This window comes from Pelophylax lessonae, assembly GCF_965119305.1.
Source record: "Pelophylax lessonae genome assembly, chromosome: 1".
Lineage (NCBI taxonomy): Eukaryota > Metazoa > Chordata > Amphibia > Anura > Ranidae > Pelophylax > Pelophylax lessonae.
The window spans coordinates 668,317,018-668,336,959 of NC_138768.1; the positions used below are offsets into that span (position 1 = coordinate 668,317,018).

The 19,942-nt window shown below is 49.3% G+C and overlaps 1 protein-coding gene across 2 annotated transcripts in view; it reads right to left on the bottom strand.

Annotated features, from left to right (window-relative positions):
- LRBA (LPS responsive beige-like anchor protein) overlaps positions 1 to 19,942 on the bottom strand; it is a 1,198,938-nt gene that overhangs the window by 706,083 nt on the left and 472,913 nt on the right. For both annotated transcript variants that reach the window (XM_082258080.1, XM_082258079.1), the window contains exon 34: positions 14,316 to 14,380. In XM_082258080.1, the coding sequence (XP_082114206.1) occupies positions 14,316 to 14,380 (65 nt within the window). The remainder of the gene's footprint in view (positions 1 to 14,315; positions 14,381 to 19,942) is intronic.

Sequence of the window (19,942 nt, forward strand, 5' to 3'; positions counted from 1 at the left end):
TTACCAAGTCCTTCTGGGCCAATTTGGTGCCATGAAGATCACCCAAATGCCCTCCCTGTAGATCTTGCTAAGCAGCTGAGTAAGAATCTGTAGCAACGGGAAGGCATACATCAGTTGAAACACATCCCACTGGATCACCAGTGCATCCACTGCAAAGGCCTTCAGGATCCCTGATCCTGGCCACAAACCGGTTAACCACGTCGTTGAATTGGGATGTCAACATCCAGGATCTCCCAGCTGACAGATGTTCCAGGGAAAGTTACTTTTCAACATCTAGTAGAAGCTGATAAATGAGGAATTCCACCTGCCAAGTGTCTTCTTACAGCCTAATATGCGCTCCTCGCCCACCCCACACTACCCAAGAAAGGGACCAGTTGACCAGAGATTACCCCCATGAGGGAAGGGACAAAGCCCCAGAACCACCACACCAGAAAACATTAACTTTTCCAGGGGAAAGACCACCAGGAGAACTTCCCTACTTTGCCTGTGTAACAGAACCAACACCCACACTGTACCTGTGGACTTCTGTCAGTATACGGCTTCCTCTCAGTCGTGAACACAGACATCATATCTTCCAGCAGCCCTCATACAAAGCCAGCCGACAACTTGGCTTGTACTGGAATCTTCAGTTTATTGAACAGTCACACAGAATCTCTAAACAGCATGGACCTCCCCCTCCTGACAACACTACCACACAGGTCAGGGGTTGCCTGACCACACTATCACCTGCATATGAAATTGTATACAGAAATAGAACCCAAAACAAACCAAGTATCTAGCCATCTGAGTTCATTAACATTTAACAATGGGACAGACAGGCTTAACACAATCCACATCGGATCTCAATACACAAACAATAGGGAGAGCCAGTCTCTGAAGTTCAATACACATTATCATAATTGTAAAAACAGAACCCATTTGAAGTAATCCAAACCATTAAGTATCTGTCTTTCACTCCCAGTGACGGTGAGTACTGTCACAGCCTGGTTCAGAAGGGCTTTACCCTCTCCTCCATTGAGAGGGTCTACAGGGACTGGAACTACCAGGATTTGGACAACCACTGCCCTTACCTGTAGAGCACTCAAAGTCAGAAAGGGGTCAGGAAGTTGCTGACAGGACCACTCCAGAAGTGAAATTAGATGAATGTCAACCATAAGGCTTTTTATTTATAATCTACTCTTTGATTTTGTCAAAGGAAAAAAAAAAAAAAAGAAAAAAAAAAAAAAAAAAAGCTAAAGGACAAAGCAAGTAGAGTATGTATGAGTTGCAAGATATGATTAATGTTTATATTATAGCTTTTACAAAAAAAAAAAAATGATTTAGACATGTTTTACTGATGGCTATTTTTAAAGGCACAGTCTGTGATATCTACGCAAATTAAATAATACATTTCCAAAAAGAAAGTAGTCATCCTACAAATAGGGTCAATGGAGAACATCCCACATAACAGGAAATAAAAACAGTACAGACCTAGGCAGTGTAAATGAACACCCTTGTTACTGTTAGGTGACCTTTAGGATCAAGGTTTATAGAAAATGCCTCTGTAATCAGTCACCTGAAGCTAGTATGAAATAAAAGCTTATGCATTTGTCTTTCAAGCCAAATAGTAAACTCAGTAAGAAGGCAGGACAGTAAAGATTACTTGATCTACGCTTGTGCTTTAATGCCATACAAATGTGTTGGAAAAGTTGAAGAATCAACTAAACAAACGTATACCAACTTCAACGTTTTTCGTTAAATCTTTATGACACACATTACAGCCTTTAAAAAATGCCAGGGTTACTGATCATATTTATCACCACCTTTTGCTTATTTTTGACTATTGTAAGCAGGCAACCATTTTGGCATCTACTCTACAAAGCAATCTTTTCGGTTTTATTTCACATGCATTTATGTATATTTTTGCCATATTTACAAGCAGATCAAGCTGTTAAGCAAATGTTGCAGTTAAATAAATTGTAAATTGTGTGTTAAACACCTTTTTTGGAGGAATTACAATTTAACCATTTAGGGTGACAGTTAGGCCCTCTGAGTGCCCCAACATGGATGGATCAAGCCTTTTTTTACTTAGGCTAGAGCCAAAACAGATATTATAGGCTCAACACTGATGGACAGAATCATCTGCTATCTTCTCTTTTAGGCTGGCCATACATTATACAATTTTCTTGTTCAATTTCCTTTAGATTTACCTTCAACTACGTAGGGCCTGCCTGATTGCTTACAAATCGAAAATGTTTCGATAGGACCTCATAATAACTGGATTTTTGTAATAACTTACGGTAAAATCCTTTTCTTTGAAGTTCGACAGACGCAGCTCCATCTAGTCAGAGACTATAGGGTTATGCTCCTATCAGGAATAGGCACTAGGCAGGAAAAAAGCTTAAAGACACCTATGGGGTGTGTCCCTGCAGGCATAACCCCACACACCCTGCTATTATCAAACTGTTTAGTTGCAAGCAGTGTTTAGAATAGAAAAAAACCCGTTCACTCAGAAGTAGAGGGGTGGGTGCTGTGTCTGTCAATGAACTTCAGAGAAAAAGATTTTACGGTAAGTTATTACAAAAATCCAGTTTTCTCAATCGTTCATTGACAGACGCAGCTCAAGACAACGCAAACAGAAACTTAACACCCCAAAGGCTAAACTTAGCCAACCAGGTAACAGGGAGCTTAACCAGGAACAACTGGAGCTCATCCTGACAACAAAATACGCCCTCAGAGAAACAAAAAAACAGTTCTCTTTAAACAGCAGCCTGCAAAACCTTACAGCCAAAAGAAGCATCTAAAGATGGCAACACCTTCTTTGTAGAATTTTGTAAACGTATATGCACAGACGACCAAGTTGTTGCATTGCAGCATGACGCCTGATGGCAAAAAGCCCAAGAGGCACTCAGCGCTCTGCTAGAGTGCGCAGTGACAGGAAAAGGGAAAGGCTGAACCTGATCCCTAATCGAAAAGGCCTGCACAATCGCCTGTCTGAGCCATTTAGAAATGGTAGCCACAGACGCAGCCGTACCCTTCCGAGGTCCCTCAGGAAGGACAAAAAAAAATCTGACTGTCTGAAGGATTCAGTAGATAGGGAAACCCTGATCACCCGGACCACATCCAAGGAATGCAAGGCAAACCCCATAGGATGCTAAGGCTTCGCAAACAGCGAAGGTAAGACAATGTCCTCGTTGAGATGGAAGTCTGAAAACACCATCGAAAGAAGGGCCCGATGAGGTCGCAAGACCAGTTCATCCCCATGAACAACCAGAAAAGGGGAGTGGCAAGACAGGGCCGCCAACTCCGACACTCTGCGAGCAGATGTGATCGCCACCAGAAAGGCAACTTCCCGTGACCGCACCGGCAGATGAATCTCCTGGACGTTCTCAAAGGGAGGACGTTGCAAAACAGACAGAACAAAATTCAGGTCCCAAGGGGGCAAGGGTGCCCTCCTAGGGGGAGCCAGATGACGTACTCCTTGAATGAAGGCACGGATCAAGGAATTTGCCGCCAAGAGGCGTTGAAAGAGAATGGGCAGCGCAGACAACTGGCCCTTAACAGTGGTCAGTGCAAGACACAGCTCCACACCAGATTGCAGGAAAGCCAACACTCCCGCCACCGAAACAGAGCGTGGATGGAACCCCTTCGACTCGCACCAGGCGAAACAAACCTTCCAGGTACGATAATAAATCTTACCTGAGGAGGCCTTCCTGGCAGGTAGGAAAGACCGCCAAGAGACCTATGTCTCTCAAGACGTGGCTTTCAAAAGCCACGTCGTCAAAGCCAGCGACTGTAAAACAGGATGGAAGATCAGCCCTTGAGACAGATCGTCTTAGCGGGAGCCGACAGGGAGGCTCAACGACCAGTTGCATGATGTCCGTGTACCAAGACCAACGCGGCCAGTCTGGGGCCACCAGAATCACCAACCTCGTTTCCGAGACCAACCTGCGAAGGAATCCGGACAACAACTGAATCGGGGGAAAAGGCATAATGCAGCCGACACGGATGCCAAGGCACCACCAATGCGTCTGAGGCGTCCGCCAGAGGGTCGCGCACTCGTGCTATGAACCTTCCCACCAGTTGTTGAGACGAGACGGAAACAGATCCACGTCCGGGGATCCCCAACGCGCACACAGCATGCGAAACCCCTCCGGGTGGAGGGACCATGCCCCTTGGTCCAGGGTCTGGCGACTCATATAGTCTCCACACCTGGAATGTGAATTGTCGAAATCGCCGGGACCTGCGTCTCGGCCCAAGACAGAATCTCGGCCACTTCCGTGACCGCCCGGGCACTCCTGGTGCCCACTTGGTGATCAATGTAAGCCACCGCGGTTGCGTTGTCCGTCCGGACATGCACTGGGCAGCCCTGAAGTCGATCCGACCAACGGAGCAAACCGAGCCCGATTGCCCGCAGTTCCAAGACATCCATCGGCAGGGAGGAATCCCCTTCCGACCAAGTGCCCTGGGCAGACAACATGCCCAGAACTCCACCCCAGCCTAACAGGCTGGTGCCCGCGGTGACCACAGTCCATAGCAACGGACGAAAGGACTTGCCTTCCTTCAGAGCTGGAGACTGGAGCCACCACAGGAAATCCAATCTTACTTGGGGGCTCAAATAAATCCTCACTTCCAAAGACTGAGGAGGTCTGTCCCACCGGACCAGAATCTCCATTTGTAGAGATCTCATGTGAAAACTGTGCAAATGGGATCGCCTCGAAAGCCGGCACCATCAAGCTCAGGGACCTCATGCAGGTCCGAGGCGGGGAGAACTTGTTGCCCCTGAGGGACCTGACCTCACCGCCCTGCAGGACCCGGAGCTTGTCCTCTGGAAGAAAATCCTTCGCCTGGACGGAGTCCAGAATTATCCCCAGGAAAGGCAGGCGAACAGAAGGGGACAAAGTCGACTTCTGAAAATTGATGGACCAGCCAAATTCCTGGAGCGTCTGAACCGCGATCGATAGATCGCGCAACAGAGTGGCACTGGAGCTCGACCCAAAATAGGAGATCTTCCATGAAATCGAGGATGGCAATCCACTGTACCCATAACAGGGCTAGAACAGGAACCAACACGTTGGTAAAAAACCCTGGGAGCTGAAGCGAGGCTGAAAGGCAACGCCACGAACTGATAGCGCTCCTCCACTACTGTGAACCAGAGGTACCTCAGACGACCCTCGTGAATAGGGATGTGTAGATAAGCATCCTAGAGGTCGAAGGAAGCCAGGAAATCCCCTGGACTCAGGGATGCCACCACTGACCAGGGGGACTCCATTCGGAACTTCTGAACCTGCACAAAGCGGTTTAGAAACTATAAGTACAGAATCGGATGCACCTTGCCCTCCCTTCAGCTGTGAACAGATTAGATTAAGAAAACCCAGAAACCTGTCCTGCTGTGGAACCGGCATGACCACCCCTTGGGCGAGGGAATCCTGAACCGCCCGAAGGAGATCTCGGAAACGATCGGGGGTGGAATGAAAAATTGAGGGGAAGAATCTGTCTGCGGGGCGAGATCGAAACTCGATCTTGCAGCCAGAACGAATGAGTTTATGAACCATCCTGTAATGAATATTGGACAGCCAAGGCTCGGGAAAAAAAAAATCAGACGTCCCCCCCACCCCAGAACGGGTGAGGGCACCCCTTCAGGACGAGGCGGATTGAGCCACCGCGCCAGTGTGTGCGGCCTTTGACTTGCCTGCCCGAGGCTTCTTCTGGCCACTAGAGGCCTTGAAGGACTTACCATTGTCATGTGCCTTGAAGGCACGAAAGGACCCCTGGTTAGGTTTAAAGGAGGAACCCCGCTTGCCACGGGATGATTGTCCCCTGGGCACCCGGGGCAAAAGAGTGCTCTTGCCCCCAGTGAGCCCCTTCACCAGATTATCAAGAGAGTCCACAAAAAGACGACTCCCCGCATAAGGGATGACAGACACTGTCTACTTGGAAGACTGGTCGCCGACCAGCTTTTGAAACAAACGATGTGACAAATCGCAACTGCGACTGCTGAAAGTTGTGCGACTAAAGGGGCCTCATTTGATCCACCATCTCCAGAGCAGCAGGAGTCAGCAATTAGAGCGCGCTTAAGCGCCTAGGCCCACTCCACAACAGCCTGAGAGACCATTACCGAAGCGAACATGGGTTTCAGCAAGGAACCCGCTACCAGATAGATGTGGTGAGAAAGAGTTATCACCCGCCTATCTGCCGGGAAACCGCCTAAAACACCGAAAAAACCTCCACGGGCATTAAAGTGGCTTTGTTAAACCTGGACACAGTGAGGTCCACCTTAGGAGCCGCAGTCCAGCGAGAATCCATCGGATCCGCAAAGGGATAACGCTACTGAAATCTATTTGGCACCACACAATTACATTTCAAATGAAGCCCTAGTTCATTCACAGTATCGTGAAACTCAGCGGGACAAGGAAAACCTGACCCAATTTTTTGGACTTTGCGGGTCCCAAAGAAAGACCGCTTACCCGACAGGTGGGGCTCATCATCCAAATTTAAAGTGTCTTTAACAGAGCTATTAGGCTCGGACACCGAAGCGCGGTCCCATGCTGATCCGGAGGAGGAATCCTCTCCTTCCACATATGACCTAGAGGACTGAGACCCCCAGGGGGTACGCTGTCCGTGGCAACCAAATCTGTCTCTGAATCAGAAGACAGAGGGCATAGGCCTTTTCTTAAAAGCCCGGTCAGACATCAACAATCCACTTATGACGCTAAAGTCGCAAGTGCAGCGGTAAAGGAGACCACAGCAGAGGATTCAGGAGTACCTGAACCCTCAACCAGATCTGGGGGAAATTTGCGATCCTGGGACTCCATATAGCAATCTCAATTTTAAATGACGCTGGCCCTTTAAATGGGCGATTTCCGCGGTCCCCACTGCAAATGCACCGCAATGAAGAGCAAGTTCTATGCTGCAGGAAACTGCAAAAAAATGAATGCCAGCAGGAATGCAGGCCAGGAAACACAATAAAATCCCCCCACAGTGTGTTATACTTGCTGATCGATCTGCATGTGAAGAAAGAGGAAATGACCTCACGCCTCTAGAGGCAGACACAGCCCTGAGCCACAAAAAAATGGTTGCCAGTCTATGGGGAAGCTCTGGGAAAATGGCCGCTGTCCACTTAAGGACATTGTGCCCAAACTAAAGATGGCGCCGATCGGCGCCAACAGCATAGCAGAAAATGGCTGCTGCCCTCACAATGAGGCCAAACAGCCTGCCCACACCTAAAATAGCGGCCGCTCGGTTTCGCGCCGATTGCGGCCCCCACACACCATGTACAAGCACCTAAGGGACACGAGATCCCCGCAACCCCCCATACAGCTCAGAGCATTCCAGGTCGTATGTGTCCAGGCGAGATGGTCCACTCGCAAGCTCATCCCCATCCATTGGGGCACTGTCGCGGTGAGGCATAGTTCTGGACTATAACCTACTATCCACTGCGAAACCTCAGCCGGCTGTTGCTTGTTATTCCTGTGGATCTTGATCCTCAGGAACTAACTAGTGAAAATAAAAAATCCCAAACAAACTTTTCTATAATAGCTAAGACCAAACCCAGCAGGAAGCTAGGTCCTATTCCTTCAATTAAGCAGAAACAAACTGTTTGATGATAGAGTATGTGGGGTTATGCCTGCAGGGACAGCCCCCATAAGTGTGGTTAAGCTTTTTACCTGCCTAGTGCCTATTCCTGATAGGAAGAGCATAACCCTATAATCTCTTACTAGATGGAGCTGCGTCTGTCGATGAACGATAGAGAAAAAGGAATTTTTGTAAAATCTTACCTGTAAAATTCCTTTCTCTGAGTCCTCCGACAGTCGCCGCCTCTTCATATTCGTCACTATGGGTTATTGACCTTTGCTCCGTAGGAGTAGCTAGGCAACAGAATATGTTAATATCAAAGCTTTTAGCATACCCCACCCCTAGGGGGTGGTCCCCTCAGTCAATACCCTCCTGCTTCCTGCATTCCTACCTCAGTTTCAGTAGCATAGCAGTAGAGTACATAAACAAACCCCAAAAGAGGGGCGGGGGCGGCGACTGTCGGAGGACTCAGAGAAAGGAATTTTACAGGTAAGATTTTACAAAAATTCCGTTTTCTCTTACATCCTCCGACAGTCGCCGCCTCTTCATATTCGTCACTATGGGGACGTCCCAAAGCAGTGTAGACATGAGGGGTGGGAGAAAAATCGCAGCCGTGCCCAAGGCAACGCAGTACCCACATCAGGAAAAAAAGGAACCCTACCAAAGGAAGGAAACCAACTGGGCAACATGAAAAAACTTGCTCAACAGGAGCAACAACCCAGGAAAACAAATAACCTAGGGATAAAAACATCCCAACAGCCAAGGGTCCGAAAAAAAACAAGGAACCCTAAGGCACTGCCGCACTAAGAACCTTGCAGCCAAAGGAAGCATCTGGCGATGCCTGAACATCCACTTTGTAGAATTTTGAGAAGGTGTAAACGGACAACCAAGTCGCCGCCTTACACACCTGGGCCACAGAAGCCCGATGATGACAGGCCCAAGACATACTCAGAGATCTGGTAGAGTGCGCCTTCACAGGCATGGGGGGAACTTTTCCCTTCAAAGCATAGGCCTGTTCAATGGTCTGTCTGATCCATTTGGCGATGGTAGAAGCCGACGCCGCAATGCCCTTCCGAGGCCCCTCTGGAAGGACAAATAGAGAATCCGTCTTGCGAAAGGATTCAGTCGATGACAGGTAAACCCTGATCGCCTGAACAACATCCAAGGAATGCAAAGCCACCTCCCTTGGATGTTTAGGCTTCGCGCAAAGCGAAGGCAAGACAATGTCCTCATTGAGGTGAAATTCCGAAATCCTTTTCGGAAGGAAAGACGGGTTAGGTCGCAAGACCACCTTATCCAAGTGAACCACCAAATACGGAGATCTGCAGGACAAAGCTGCCAGCTCCGACACTCTGCGAGCCGAAGTGATCGCCACCAAAAAGGCGACCTTCTTGGACAACATAGACAACGAGATCTCCCTGATCTTTTCAAAGGGACCATGTTGCAACACGGACAGAACAAGGTTCAAGTCCCATGGAGGTAAAGGCTCCCTCCTAGGAGGGACCAGATGCCGCACCCCTTGAACAAAGGTGCTAACCAAAGAATTAGACGCCACAGGGCGTTGAAAGAGAACGGCCAGCGCAGAAATCTGACCCTTAATTGTGGCCAACGGCAAACGCTGGTCCACGCCCGTTTGAAGGAAAGCCAACACTCTCGACACCGAGTATGAGCGAGGGGAATACCCCCTGGACTCACACCAGGCAAAATAGGCCTTCCAAGTACGGTAGTAAACCTTCCCCGAAGAGGTCTTTCTAGCCTTGATCAAAGTGTGAATGACCTCAGGGGAGAGACCCCTATCCTTCAGGATCTCGGTTTCAACAGCCAGGCCGTCAAAGCCAGCGACTGTAAAGCAGGATGGAATATCGGTCCTTGAGACAGGAGATCGTCTCGAAGAGGCAGACGCCACGGAGCGTCGACCGCCAGATTCACGAGATCTGCGTACCAAGACCGGCGAGGCCAGTCTGGCGCCACCAGAATCACCGTGTGCGGTTCCGAGGCCAACCTGCGAAGGAACCTGGATAGTAGCTGAATCGGTGGAAAGGCATACATCAGACGATACTGATGCCAGGGAGCCACTAACGCGTCCGACGCGTCTGCCCGAGGATCGCGCGTCCTTGCCACGAACCTTACGACCTTGTTGTTTAGACGAGACGCGAACAGGTCCACATCTGGTAAGCCCCACTTCGCGCACAACATCTGGAAGACATCCGGGTGAAGGGACCATTCCCCCTGGTCCAGGGCCTGGCGACTCAGATAATCCGCCTGCCAGTTCTCCACCCCCGGAATGTGAACCGCCGTTATCGCCGGGACGTGCGTCTCGGCCCAAGACAGAATGTCGGCCACTTCCAGAGCCGCTCGGGCACTCCTGGTGCCCCCTTGGTGGTTGATGTAGGCCACCGCTGTGGCATTGTCCGTCTGCACCCGAACCGGACGGCCCTGCAGCCTGTCCGTCCAACGCCGAAGGCAGAGATTTATCGCTCGCAATTCCAGAATGTTGATCGGAAGGGAGGATTCCTCCTCCGACCAAGTACCCTGGGCGGACAGAACGCCCAGAACACCACCCCAGCCCGACAGGCTGGCATCCGTGGTGATCACCGTCCACGAGAAAGGGCGAAAGGACTTGCCCCCCGACACCGCCTGGGACTGGAGCCACCACAGAAGGTCCCTTCTGGTGCGATGGCTCAATTAAATCTGGAGATCCAGAGATTGTGGTCGCCCGTCCCACCTGGTCAGAATCTCCCTTTGGAGACCCCGCGTGTGAAACTGGGCGAAGGGAATCGCCTCAAGAGCCGAGACCATCAATCCCAGACACCTCATGCACGTCCGGAGGGACGAGCACTGAACGTCCCTGAGGGACCTGACTTCTTCCTGAAGCTTCCTGAGCTTGTCTTCCGGCAGGAAGACCTTCGCCTGGACTCCCAGGTAGGGAAGACGAACCGACGGACACAGCGTCGATTTCGGAAAATTTATCGTCCAACCAAACTCCTGTAGAGTCTGCATCGTGACGGACAGGTCGTTCACCAGACCCTGACTGGTCGCAGACCGGACCAGAATGTCGTCCAGATACCCCAGGACCGAGATGCCCTGGGCTCTCAATAAAGCCAGAACCGGCGCAAGCACCTTGGTGAACACCCGCGGAGCCGAAGCGAGACCAAAGGGCAACGCCACAAACTGGTAGTGATCCTCTGCAATGGCGAATCGAAGGTACCTCTGGTGACCCTCGAAAATGGGGATGTGAAGATACGCATCCTTCAGATCGATGGACGCCATGAATTCCCCCGGAACCAGGGCAGCCACCACCGATCGCAGGGATTCCATGCGGAACTTGCGAACCCGCACAAAGCGGTTCAGAGCTTTCAAGTCCAGAATCGGACGTACCTTGCCCTCATTTCTGGGCACAGTGAACAGATTAGAATAGAACCCCCGAAATCTGTCCCGATGAGGCACCGGAACCACCACTCCCTGAGCCCGCAGGTCCCGCACCGCCAGGTGCAGATCCCGCAAGCGCTCCGGAGACAGCTGAAGATTTGAGGGAAAAAATCTGCTCGCCGGCCGAGATAGAAACTCCATCTTGTATCCAGATCGAACGATTTCCTGAACCCACCTGTCCCGAATGCGGGCCAGCCAGGGTTGAAGAAAACCGAGCAAACGTCCCCCCACCCCAGAACTGGGTGAGGGCGCCCCTTTAGGCCGCATTGTTATGGGCAGCGGACCCGGACTGGCCGGACTTCTGCTTACCTGTCCACGGCTTTTTCTGGGAGCCTTGGCCCTTGAAGGGCTTGCCCTTATAGTGCGACCGAAAGGCACGAAAGGACCCCTGAGAGGGTCTAAACGAGGTATTCTTCTTACCGCGAACAAACAGTCTTGTGAGTCTGGGGCAAGAGAGTGCTCTTACCCCCAGAAATACCCTTTATCAGAGTATCCAAAGTATCCCGCGTAGGGCAAATTAGCTAAAATCTTGCGAGAAGATTGGTCAACAGACCAACATTTCAGCCATATCAGGCGACGGTTCAACACCGCCACACTTTGGAGACGCGCAGCCAAAGGGACCAAATCCAAGTCCGCATCACACAAATACATGACACCCTGATGAATCTGATCCACCATAGCCAATGTTGACGGCGGGGCAGAGTCAGCCACCAGGGTGCGCCTGAGCACCTGCGTCCAATCTGCAATAGCCTGGGCTGCCATAATGGAAGCAAAAATAGGCTTCAGCATAGAGCCCGCAACCGTATAAGAGTGACGGGCCAGAGACTCCAATCTCCTGTCCGTGGGGTCCCGGAAAGCCGGGGTATCCTCAGCAGGAATCGCAGTGGATTTATTCAAAATCGCCACCGCGTGATCCACCTGAGGCGGCACACACCAACGCTCATCAGTGGCGGGAGTAAAAGGATAACGCAGCTTAAACCTACTCGGCACAGCAAAAGGCTTCTTCAAATTGCGCCATTGCTCATCAACAGCGCGCTGAAATTCCGTAGAGCAAGGAAAAACCTGCGACGTTTTGTGCTTTCTTTGCGTCCCGTAAGAGGACATCAAAACAGGAGGACATGGTTCATCCTCCAAATGCAGTGTTTGCTTGATAGAAGCAACCAACTCATCCATGAGTGCAAGCTCTTCAGACGAGCCAGGGGGAGAAACATCAACCCCTTCCACCTCAGCCTCCCCTTCAGACCCCGCAAGGTCTAGAGATGAGCGAGACCCTGAGAAGGGCACTCCAGCCATAGCATCCCCATCGCCCTCTGAATCAGAGGAAATTGACACTCTGGGCCTTTTTGTGGATCGATCAGCCACCAGCATCTGCACCTGAGCAGCTAAGTTAGCCACAATAGTAGCCAGATCAGCCCCCTCGGGGGAAGCAGCAGCCCCTTGGCCCCCTACCAAGGTGGGGGGAAACTTGCTTTCCTGAGAATCCATGCCCCAGTAGACTTAAGAAAAAAAGGAGCACTGCCCCTTTAAGATCGCGGCGAGCGAAGCCCACCGCACTCACTGAATACACTGACCCCCACAGGGATAGGAATACTAGGCAAGGAATACAGGAATATGGAAAGGTAAAACCTGGAGAGATCACACAGGCTGCTGCACCGATCGCTGTCCCAGAGGAAAAGGAAGTGATGCAAGACTGACCGCCCCTATGAAGCCTATGTAAGGCTACACAAACATGGCCGCTGGCTGAGGCTCCATAGGCAGATACAGAACAGCGCTGACATGAGGCCTGAGCGATCGCCGCCAAAATGGCGGCGCTTGGCGCCAAAAACGCCGCTCTTTCCACACAGGACCGGCCACCATAGCTCGCTGTAAAAAAAATGGCGGACCACAACAGCGGTCGCCGCACAGTATGCCCAAAAATAAAGCACAAGCATGTCACACACAGCATACAGCATGTCTCACAGAAAACTCAGCCTGTTACACAGAGCAGAGCAGGAGAGCCCCCCCCCCCCCTCTTCAGCCCACAGAAAGGCAGCTATTACTGACAGGGAGCTCAACGTTTCTACACAGACATGCAGGGTCCCACAGTCCCAGACTGACACCCAAAACAGACAGGTCCCCACACAGAATACACTTACCATCCGGATGGCGTGGGGAGCCCGCACAAGCGATCAAACCGCTGCACTAAGGACAGGGAGAGTCGCAGCCAGGACGCAGTGGAACTGCGGTGCGAAACCGCAAATGGCGTCCGGTGAGGTAGCCACCTCACCGCAGCATCCCTGCAGCGAACAGGGATGGGTCGTTCATACATGCCAGGGAAACCTGAGCTGAACGCTCGATGGCAGGCTGGGAAGCCACTGGCCCTTTACCCCGGATAACCAGGGAGGCCAGCCCGAGACCCAGCTCCGCACGATCATCTTCATCCGAATTAAGTAAACTAGTGCTGAAAAATAACAGCTAAGTAAAGAAGAGAAAACACTTGAAATAAAATCAAAGAGAGAATAGAGGCTGAGACTGAAATCCCAGCACAGGATAAGCCTGCTAACTCCTGAGCTAGACAATTGAAACTGAGGTAGGAATGCAGGAAGCAGGAGGGTATTGACTGAGGGGACCACCCCCTAGGGGTGGGGTATGCTAAAAGCTTTGATATTAACATATTCTGTTGCCTAGCTACTCCTACGGAGCAAAGGTCAATAACCCATAGTGACGAATATGAAGAGGCGGCGACTGTCGGAGGACGTAAGAGAAATATAGTTTTGGTAAATCTAAAGCAAAATTAAACAAGAAAATTGCATAATGTATGGCCAGACTTAGACACTATTGCATCTTTGATTAACCAAGCAGTCCTTACACAAATCAGGGTATTTAGCATTGTATTATATAGGATTTATTAACAAATCCAGTGACAAACTATGGGCTCCATCTGATAAGCTGTATAACTTGCTTTATGTGCAATAATTCAGCATATATTTTTAACAATGATATTTTCTTAAGCTCCTATAGCTGAAAATAAAAATCCTTACTATATGGCAAATAATGCACGTGTTATGGCTCAGTGAAGAAGACTTTATACTGGGTACTTGTACACTCTTTTCTTGATGTAAAAGACCATGGATTATTTTTCTTTTTACTGAGTTCATGCACATGCAATGTTCTTTGTGGATTAATGCTGGAAACCTCCAGTCTTAAAAAGAGTTTTAGCTAGCTACACACAAGTGGGAAGACTTTTCTTCACTGGACCTGAATACAAATTGATCCCTGCTTTTCCAAAGTTTACCAGCAAGAAAAAACATATAAAACACTTTATAGTTAATGCAGTTTCATTTTTTATTTACCTTCCTTCATTTACTAGTTCAATAAAAGCAAGGCCAGCATTCTTCTGAATAGAATTTTGCCATTCCTGTAAAATGAAATAAACACTGGTCACATTCTCTATTCCCATTTGCAAAATATTTGAGGTCTTACATTTTAAGTCAATACTGAAAACAGAGTATGAACAGTGATTTTGAAAACTTTTCTTAAAGCGGTAGTAAACCACAGTTAAAGAGAATAAAAAAAAAAAAATTCCCTGCAAGGCAAGGTCATAATATGCTAGTATGCATCGACTGTATGGGAAACTTACCTTAAAACGAAGCCTTCCAGCGGGGAAATGTCACTGCTGAGAGGGCTTCCATCTTCACCAGGTCTTCCTTCCGGGATCAGGGCCTCCAGCTACACGAGTGGCCAGGGGCGCAATGATGTCACTCCTGCACATGCGAGCGGGAGCTGCCGTGTATGGCACGGGTTGTGAAGGTCCGCCACTATCTGCATACACTCTGAGCGTTGTGCATCTGACCGGGCGGTGTGACTGAGCGTTGTGCGTCTGACCGGGCTGTGCGACTCAGTGTTGTGCGTCTGACCGGGCTGTGCGACTCAGTGTTGTGCGTCTGACCGGGCTGTGCGACTCGGTGTTGTGCGTCTGACCGGGCTGTGCGACTCGGTGTTGTGCTTCTGACCGGGCTGTGCGACTGAGTGTTGTGCGTCTGACCGGGCTGTGCGACTCGGTGTTGTGCGTCTGACCGGGCTGTGCGACTCTGTGTTGTGCGTCTGACCGGGCTGTGCGACTCAGTGTTGTGCGTCTGACCGGGCTGTGCGACTCAGTGTTGTGCGTCTGACCGGGCTGTGCGACTTAGTGTTGTGTGTCTGACCGGGCTGTGCGACTTAGTGTTGTGCGTCTGACCGGGCTGTGCGACTTAGTGTTGTGCGTCTGACCGGGCTGTGCGACTCAGCGTTGTGCGTCTGACCGGGCTGTGCGACTCAGCGTTGTGCGTCTGACCGGGCTGTGAGATTGTGAGTGTTGGGTGACTGACCGGTGTCAAGTGAGTGGAGCGGAATACCAGAGGGTGAGAAGGTAGCGTTAGGAAGCCAGGAAATAGCCACATAGGATAGACTTAAATCGCTGAATCCCCATTAGATTAGATAGTAGGTACAATGCCCGGCGGGTGTGGAGATGCGACTCGGTGTACATCTTGTGATATGTATGCGTTCCTCGGTCATGCGATCGAGGGCGAATACAAATGCGCAAAATGTGAGCACGTTGCTTCCCTGGAAGCTCAGGTCCTGAATCTAGGGAAGCAGCTGGCAACACTGAGACGAATGTCCATACCGGAGGAGAGCCAGGATTGTACCAATCAGGTGCAGACAGGGGCGGAGTATCGGAGGTGCAGGCATCAGAGCAGAGCAGAGGGGTGACAGTTAGGAGGGGTAGAAGGGGACAAGTCAAGGAGGCTGATCCTGGGCTGGAGCACCCCAATAGATACGCCCCGTTGTGTGATGTTGGGGAAACCAGTCAGGGACCAGCATTGCTGGAGCAGAGTGACGCCCCTAGCTGCCAGGGGACGAACTCCTCCAGTGAGGCCGGGAGAAAGGGAAAGGAAAGACAGGTGCTGGTGGTAGGGGACTCAATTATTAGAAGGGCAGACAGTGTAATCTGTGACATAGACCGTGTGCGCCGAACAGTCTGTTGTTTGCCGGGCGCTCGGGTTCGGCACATCGCGGATCGGGTGAACAGATTATTGGGTGGGGCTGGGGAAGACCCAGCTGTCATGGTACACGTGGGTACCAATGACATAGGCAGAGGAAGACGGAGAGTCCTAAACGATTTCAGGGACTTAGGCGCTAAGTTGAGGACTAGGACCTCCAAGGTAGTATTTTCCGAAATACTACCTGTACCTCGAGCCACACCAGAGAGGCAGCGGGAGATTAGGGAAGTTAACGAGTGGCTGAGGAGCTGGTGTAGTAAGGAGGGTTTCGGGTTCCTGGAGAACTGGGCCGACTTCTCAGTCGGTCACCGGCTCTTTGGTAGGGACGGATTGCACCTAAATGGGGTGGGTGCAGCCGTACTGGGTGAGAGGATGGCCAAAAAGTTAGAGGGGCTTTTAAACTAGGGAATGGGGGGGAGGGTACAGATGTAGAATTAGCCAGTGGAAAGCAAGTTTCAGAGGGCAGAAATGGGGGCATTAGCGGTAGGGTGTTCGGAGCCCCTATACCCAGGGTGGGTACGGGGAAAAATCAAGTGAGCAGCCTAAAAACATCAAAATTACGAGGCTTATATACCAATGCCAGAAGCCTGGCCAACAAGATGGGAGAGCTGGAGCTGCTGATGTTTGAGGAGGACTTAGATTTTGTGGGGATAACTGAGACTTGGTTTGACAGCTCTCATGACTGGATGGCGACCATTCAGGGGTATTCCCTTTATGGCAGAGATAGAGAGGGTAAAAAAGGGGGAGGGGTATGTTTGTATATTAAGAACAGTATACAGGTAAATATGAGGGATGATATTAATAATGGAGCTATGGACGAGGCAGAATCCCTATGGGTAGAGCTTCAAAGGAAAGGCACGGTGGGGAAGGTAATATTGGGCGTATGCTATAGGCCCCCAAACCAGAGGGAGGAGGGTGAGGTGGACCTCATGTTACAGATAGGATTGGCAGCAAGGATGGGAAATGTCATTATAATGGGGGACTTTAATTATCCTGATATAGACTGGGCAGAAGGAACCGCGCATTCAGCCAAGGCTCGGCAGTTCCTAAATGTTTTGCAGGACAATTTCATGGGTCAGATGGTGAATGCACCGACAAGAAACAATGCGGTACTTGACCTACTGATTACCAACAATACAGACCTGCTCACGGATATAGAAATATGGGACAACTTAGGGAACAGTGACCATAGGTCAATTGGTTTCAGTATTAATTACAGTAATAGGAAACACAAGGGTAATATAAGGACACTGAATTTCAAAAGAGCCAATTTCCCTAAACTGCGCTCACTGCTAGAAAATATCAAATGGGATAGAACCCTGGGAACAAAGAACACGGAGGAAAAATGGGAGTGCTTCAAGAGCATACTTAACAAGGGGGTGGGCCAGTGCATTCCACAGGGAAATAAATTTAAAAGAGCAAAACTAAACCCTGGGTGGCTAAACTCCAACATAAAAATGTATATTAGAGCTAAAGAAAAGGCCTTCAAAAAAATACAAGACTGAGGGGTCATTGGCAGCATTTAAGCATTACAAAGAGTGTAATAAGAAATGTAAAGATGAAATCAGGGCGGCTAAAATAGAACACGAGAGACATATAGCGGAGGAGAGTAAAAAGAACCCCAAGAAATTCTTTAAGTATATAAACAGTAAGAAAGCGAGGCCAGAACACATTGGCCCCATAAAAGATGATAAAGGAAAAATGGCCACTGAGGATAGAGAAAAGGCGGAAGTGTTAAATAATTTCTTTTCTTCAGTCTTCACAAAGGAATCGGGGGGCTACATGAACCCCGCTTGTAAGGCCGAACTAAATAATACACCTCAGGAAGTGCCGCCATGGCTAACAGAGGATAGACTTAGAGCTAAACTAGAGAAACGTAACATAAATAAATCCCCGGGACCGGATGGCTTGCACCCAAGGGTTCTAAATGAGCTCAGTCAGGTGATTGCCAGACCATTATTCTTGATCTTTAAGGATAGTTTACAGACAGGTATGGTGCCAGCTGATTGGAAAAAAGCCAACGTGGTACCAATATTTAAAAAGGGGCCGAGATATATCCCGGGTAACTATAGGCCGGTCAGCCTAACATCTGTAGTCTGCAAAATTTTGGAGGGGATGATAAGGGACCACATACAAGACTTTAGTAATGAAAACGGTATTATAAGTAGTAATCAGCATGGATTCATGAAAAATCGTTCATGCCAAACCAATCTATTAACCTTCTACGATGAAGTGAGCTGCCACTTAGATAAAGGTAAGCCTGTGGATGTGGTGTATCTGGACTTTGCAAAGGCCTTTGACACCGTTCCCCACAAACGCTTACTGTACAAACTAAGGAAGGTAGGTATGGACCATAAGGTGAGTACCTGGATAGAGAACTGGCTCCAGGGGAGAGTACAGAGGGTGGTGATTAATGGGGAGTACTCGGATTGGGCGGGTGTGGAAAGTGGGGTCCCCCAGGGTTCTGTCCTGGGACCAATCCTGTTTAATTTATTCATAAATGATCTAGAGGAGGGGATATCTAGTACAATCTCAGTATTTGCAGATGATACTAAATTAGGCATGCCAATATCTTCTATGCAGGATGTGGAAATCTTGCAAGCAGACCTGAACAAAATAACGGGGTGGGCAACTACATGGCAGATGAGATTTAATGTAGAAAAATGTAAAGTAATGCACTTGGGGGCCAAAAACCAGAAAGCAAGCTACTCACTAGGGGGGGAACCTCTGGGTGAGTCTAGGATGGAAAGGGACCTGGGGGTACTGGTAGACAACAGGCTTGGAAGTGGCATGCAATGCCAAGCCGCTGCAAGCAAAGCCAACAGAATACTGGGTTGTATAAAAAAGGGGATTCACTCCAGAAATAAAGAGATTATTCTTCCACTCTACAAGACTCTGGTCCGGCCACATCTGGAGTATGCTGTCCAGTTCTGGGCACCGGTCCTCAGGAAGGATGTGCTGGAACTGGAGAAAGTCCAGAGAAGGGCAACAAAAATAATTAGGGGAATGGAGGACATCGGCTATGAGGAAAGACTACAAGCACTGAACCTATTCTCTCTGGAGAAGAGACGCTTGAGGGGGGATATGATATCAATGTACAAATACTGTACTGGCGACCCGAGCATAAGGAACAAACTATTTAGAGTAAGGGAATACAATAAGACACGTGGCCACTCACTAAAACTAGAGGAAAGGCGGTTTAACCTTAAAGTGCGTAAGGGGTTCTTCACTGTAAGAGCGGTAAGGATGTGGAATTCTCTTCCGCAAGCAGTCGTATCAGCGGGGAGCATTGATAGTTTCAAAAAACTATTGGATGGACACCTTAAAGACCACAACATACAGGGGTATACAATGTACGGTTAAAAGCAAACACACACACATAGGTTGAACTGGATGGACTTGTGTCTTTTTTCAGCCTCACTAACTATGAATATCTCCTAAACATTGCAAGTTTAGGAGATATTCTTAGTAGCTACAGGTAAGCCTTATTATAGGCTTACCTGTAGGTAGGAGTGGTAAAACTGAATTTACTACCATTTTAAAGTGTCACTGTCACATTGACCATATTTCCACAATGGAACACAGGTACTTATGGTCAATTTCAAATGTGATTTATCCACCAAGCCATTTGTAAGCCATAATGTTTTATGAGATTTTGTGGTATAATCAGATTGCAAAGCTTCATTTATGGGAATTAGGGCTTTTCTTTCAGTGGGACATGGCAGAATCCCATTCTGCCGCATCCCTGCCCCTTCCAACTTGTCACTATAACACAATATCTGGTACAAGACATTTTCTGCAGTACTCACTTCCTCTACTGGTTTCGGTGTTTACAATAAACCGTCTCTTCAAGTAGCTCAGGCATGGTGCAAAGACACCAGTCTCATATCTTCTTCTGAAGACTTATACCTGGAACCCTCAAGAGAGTGATGAGAGTGCTT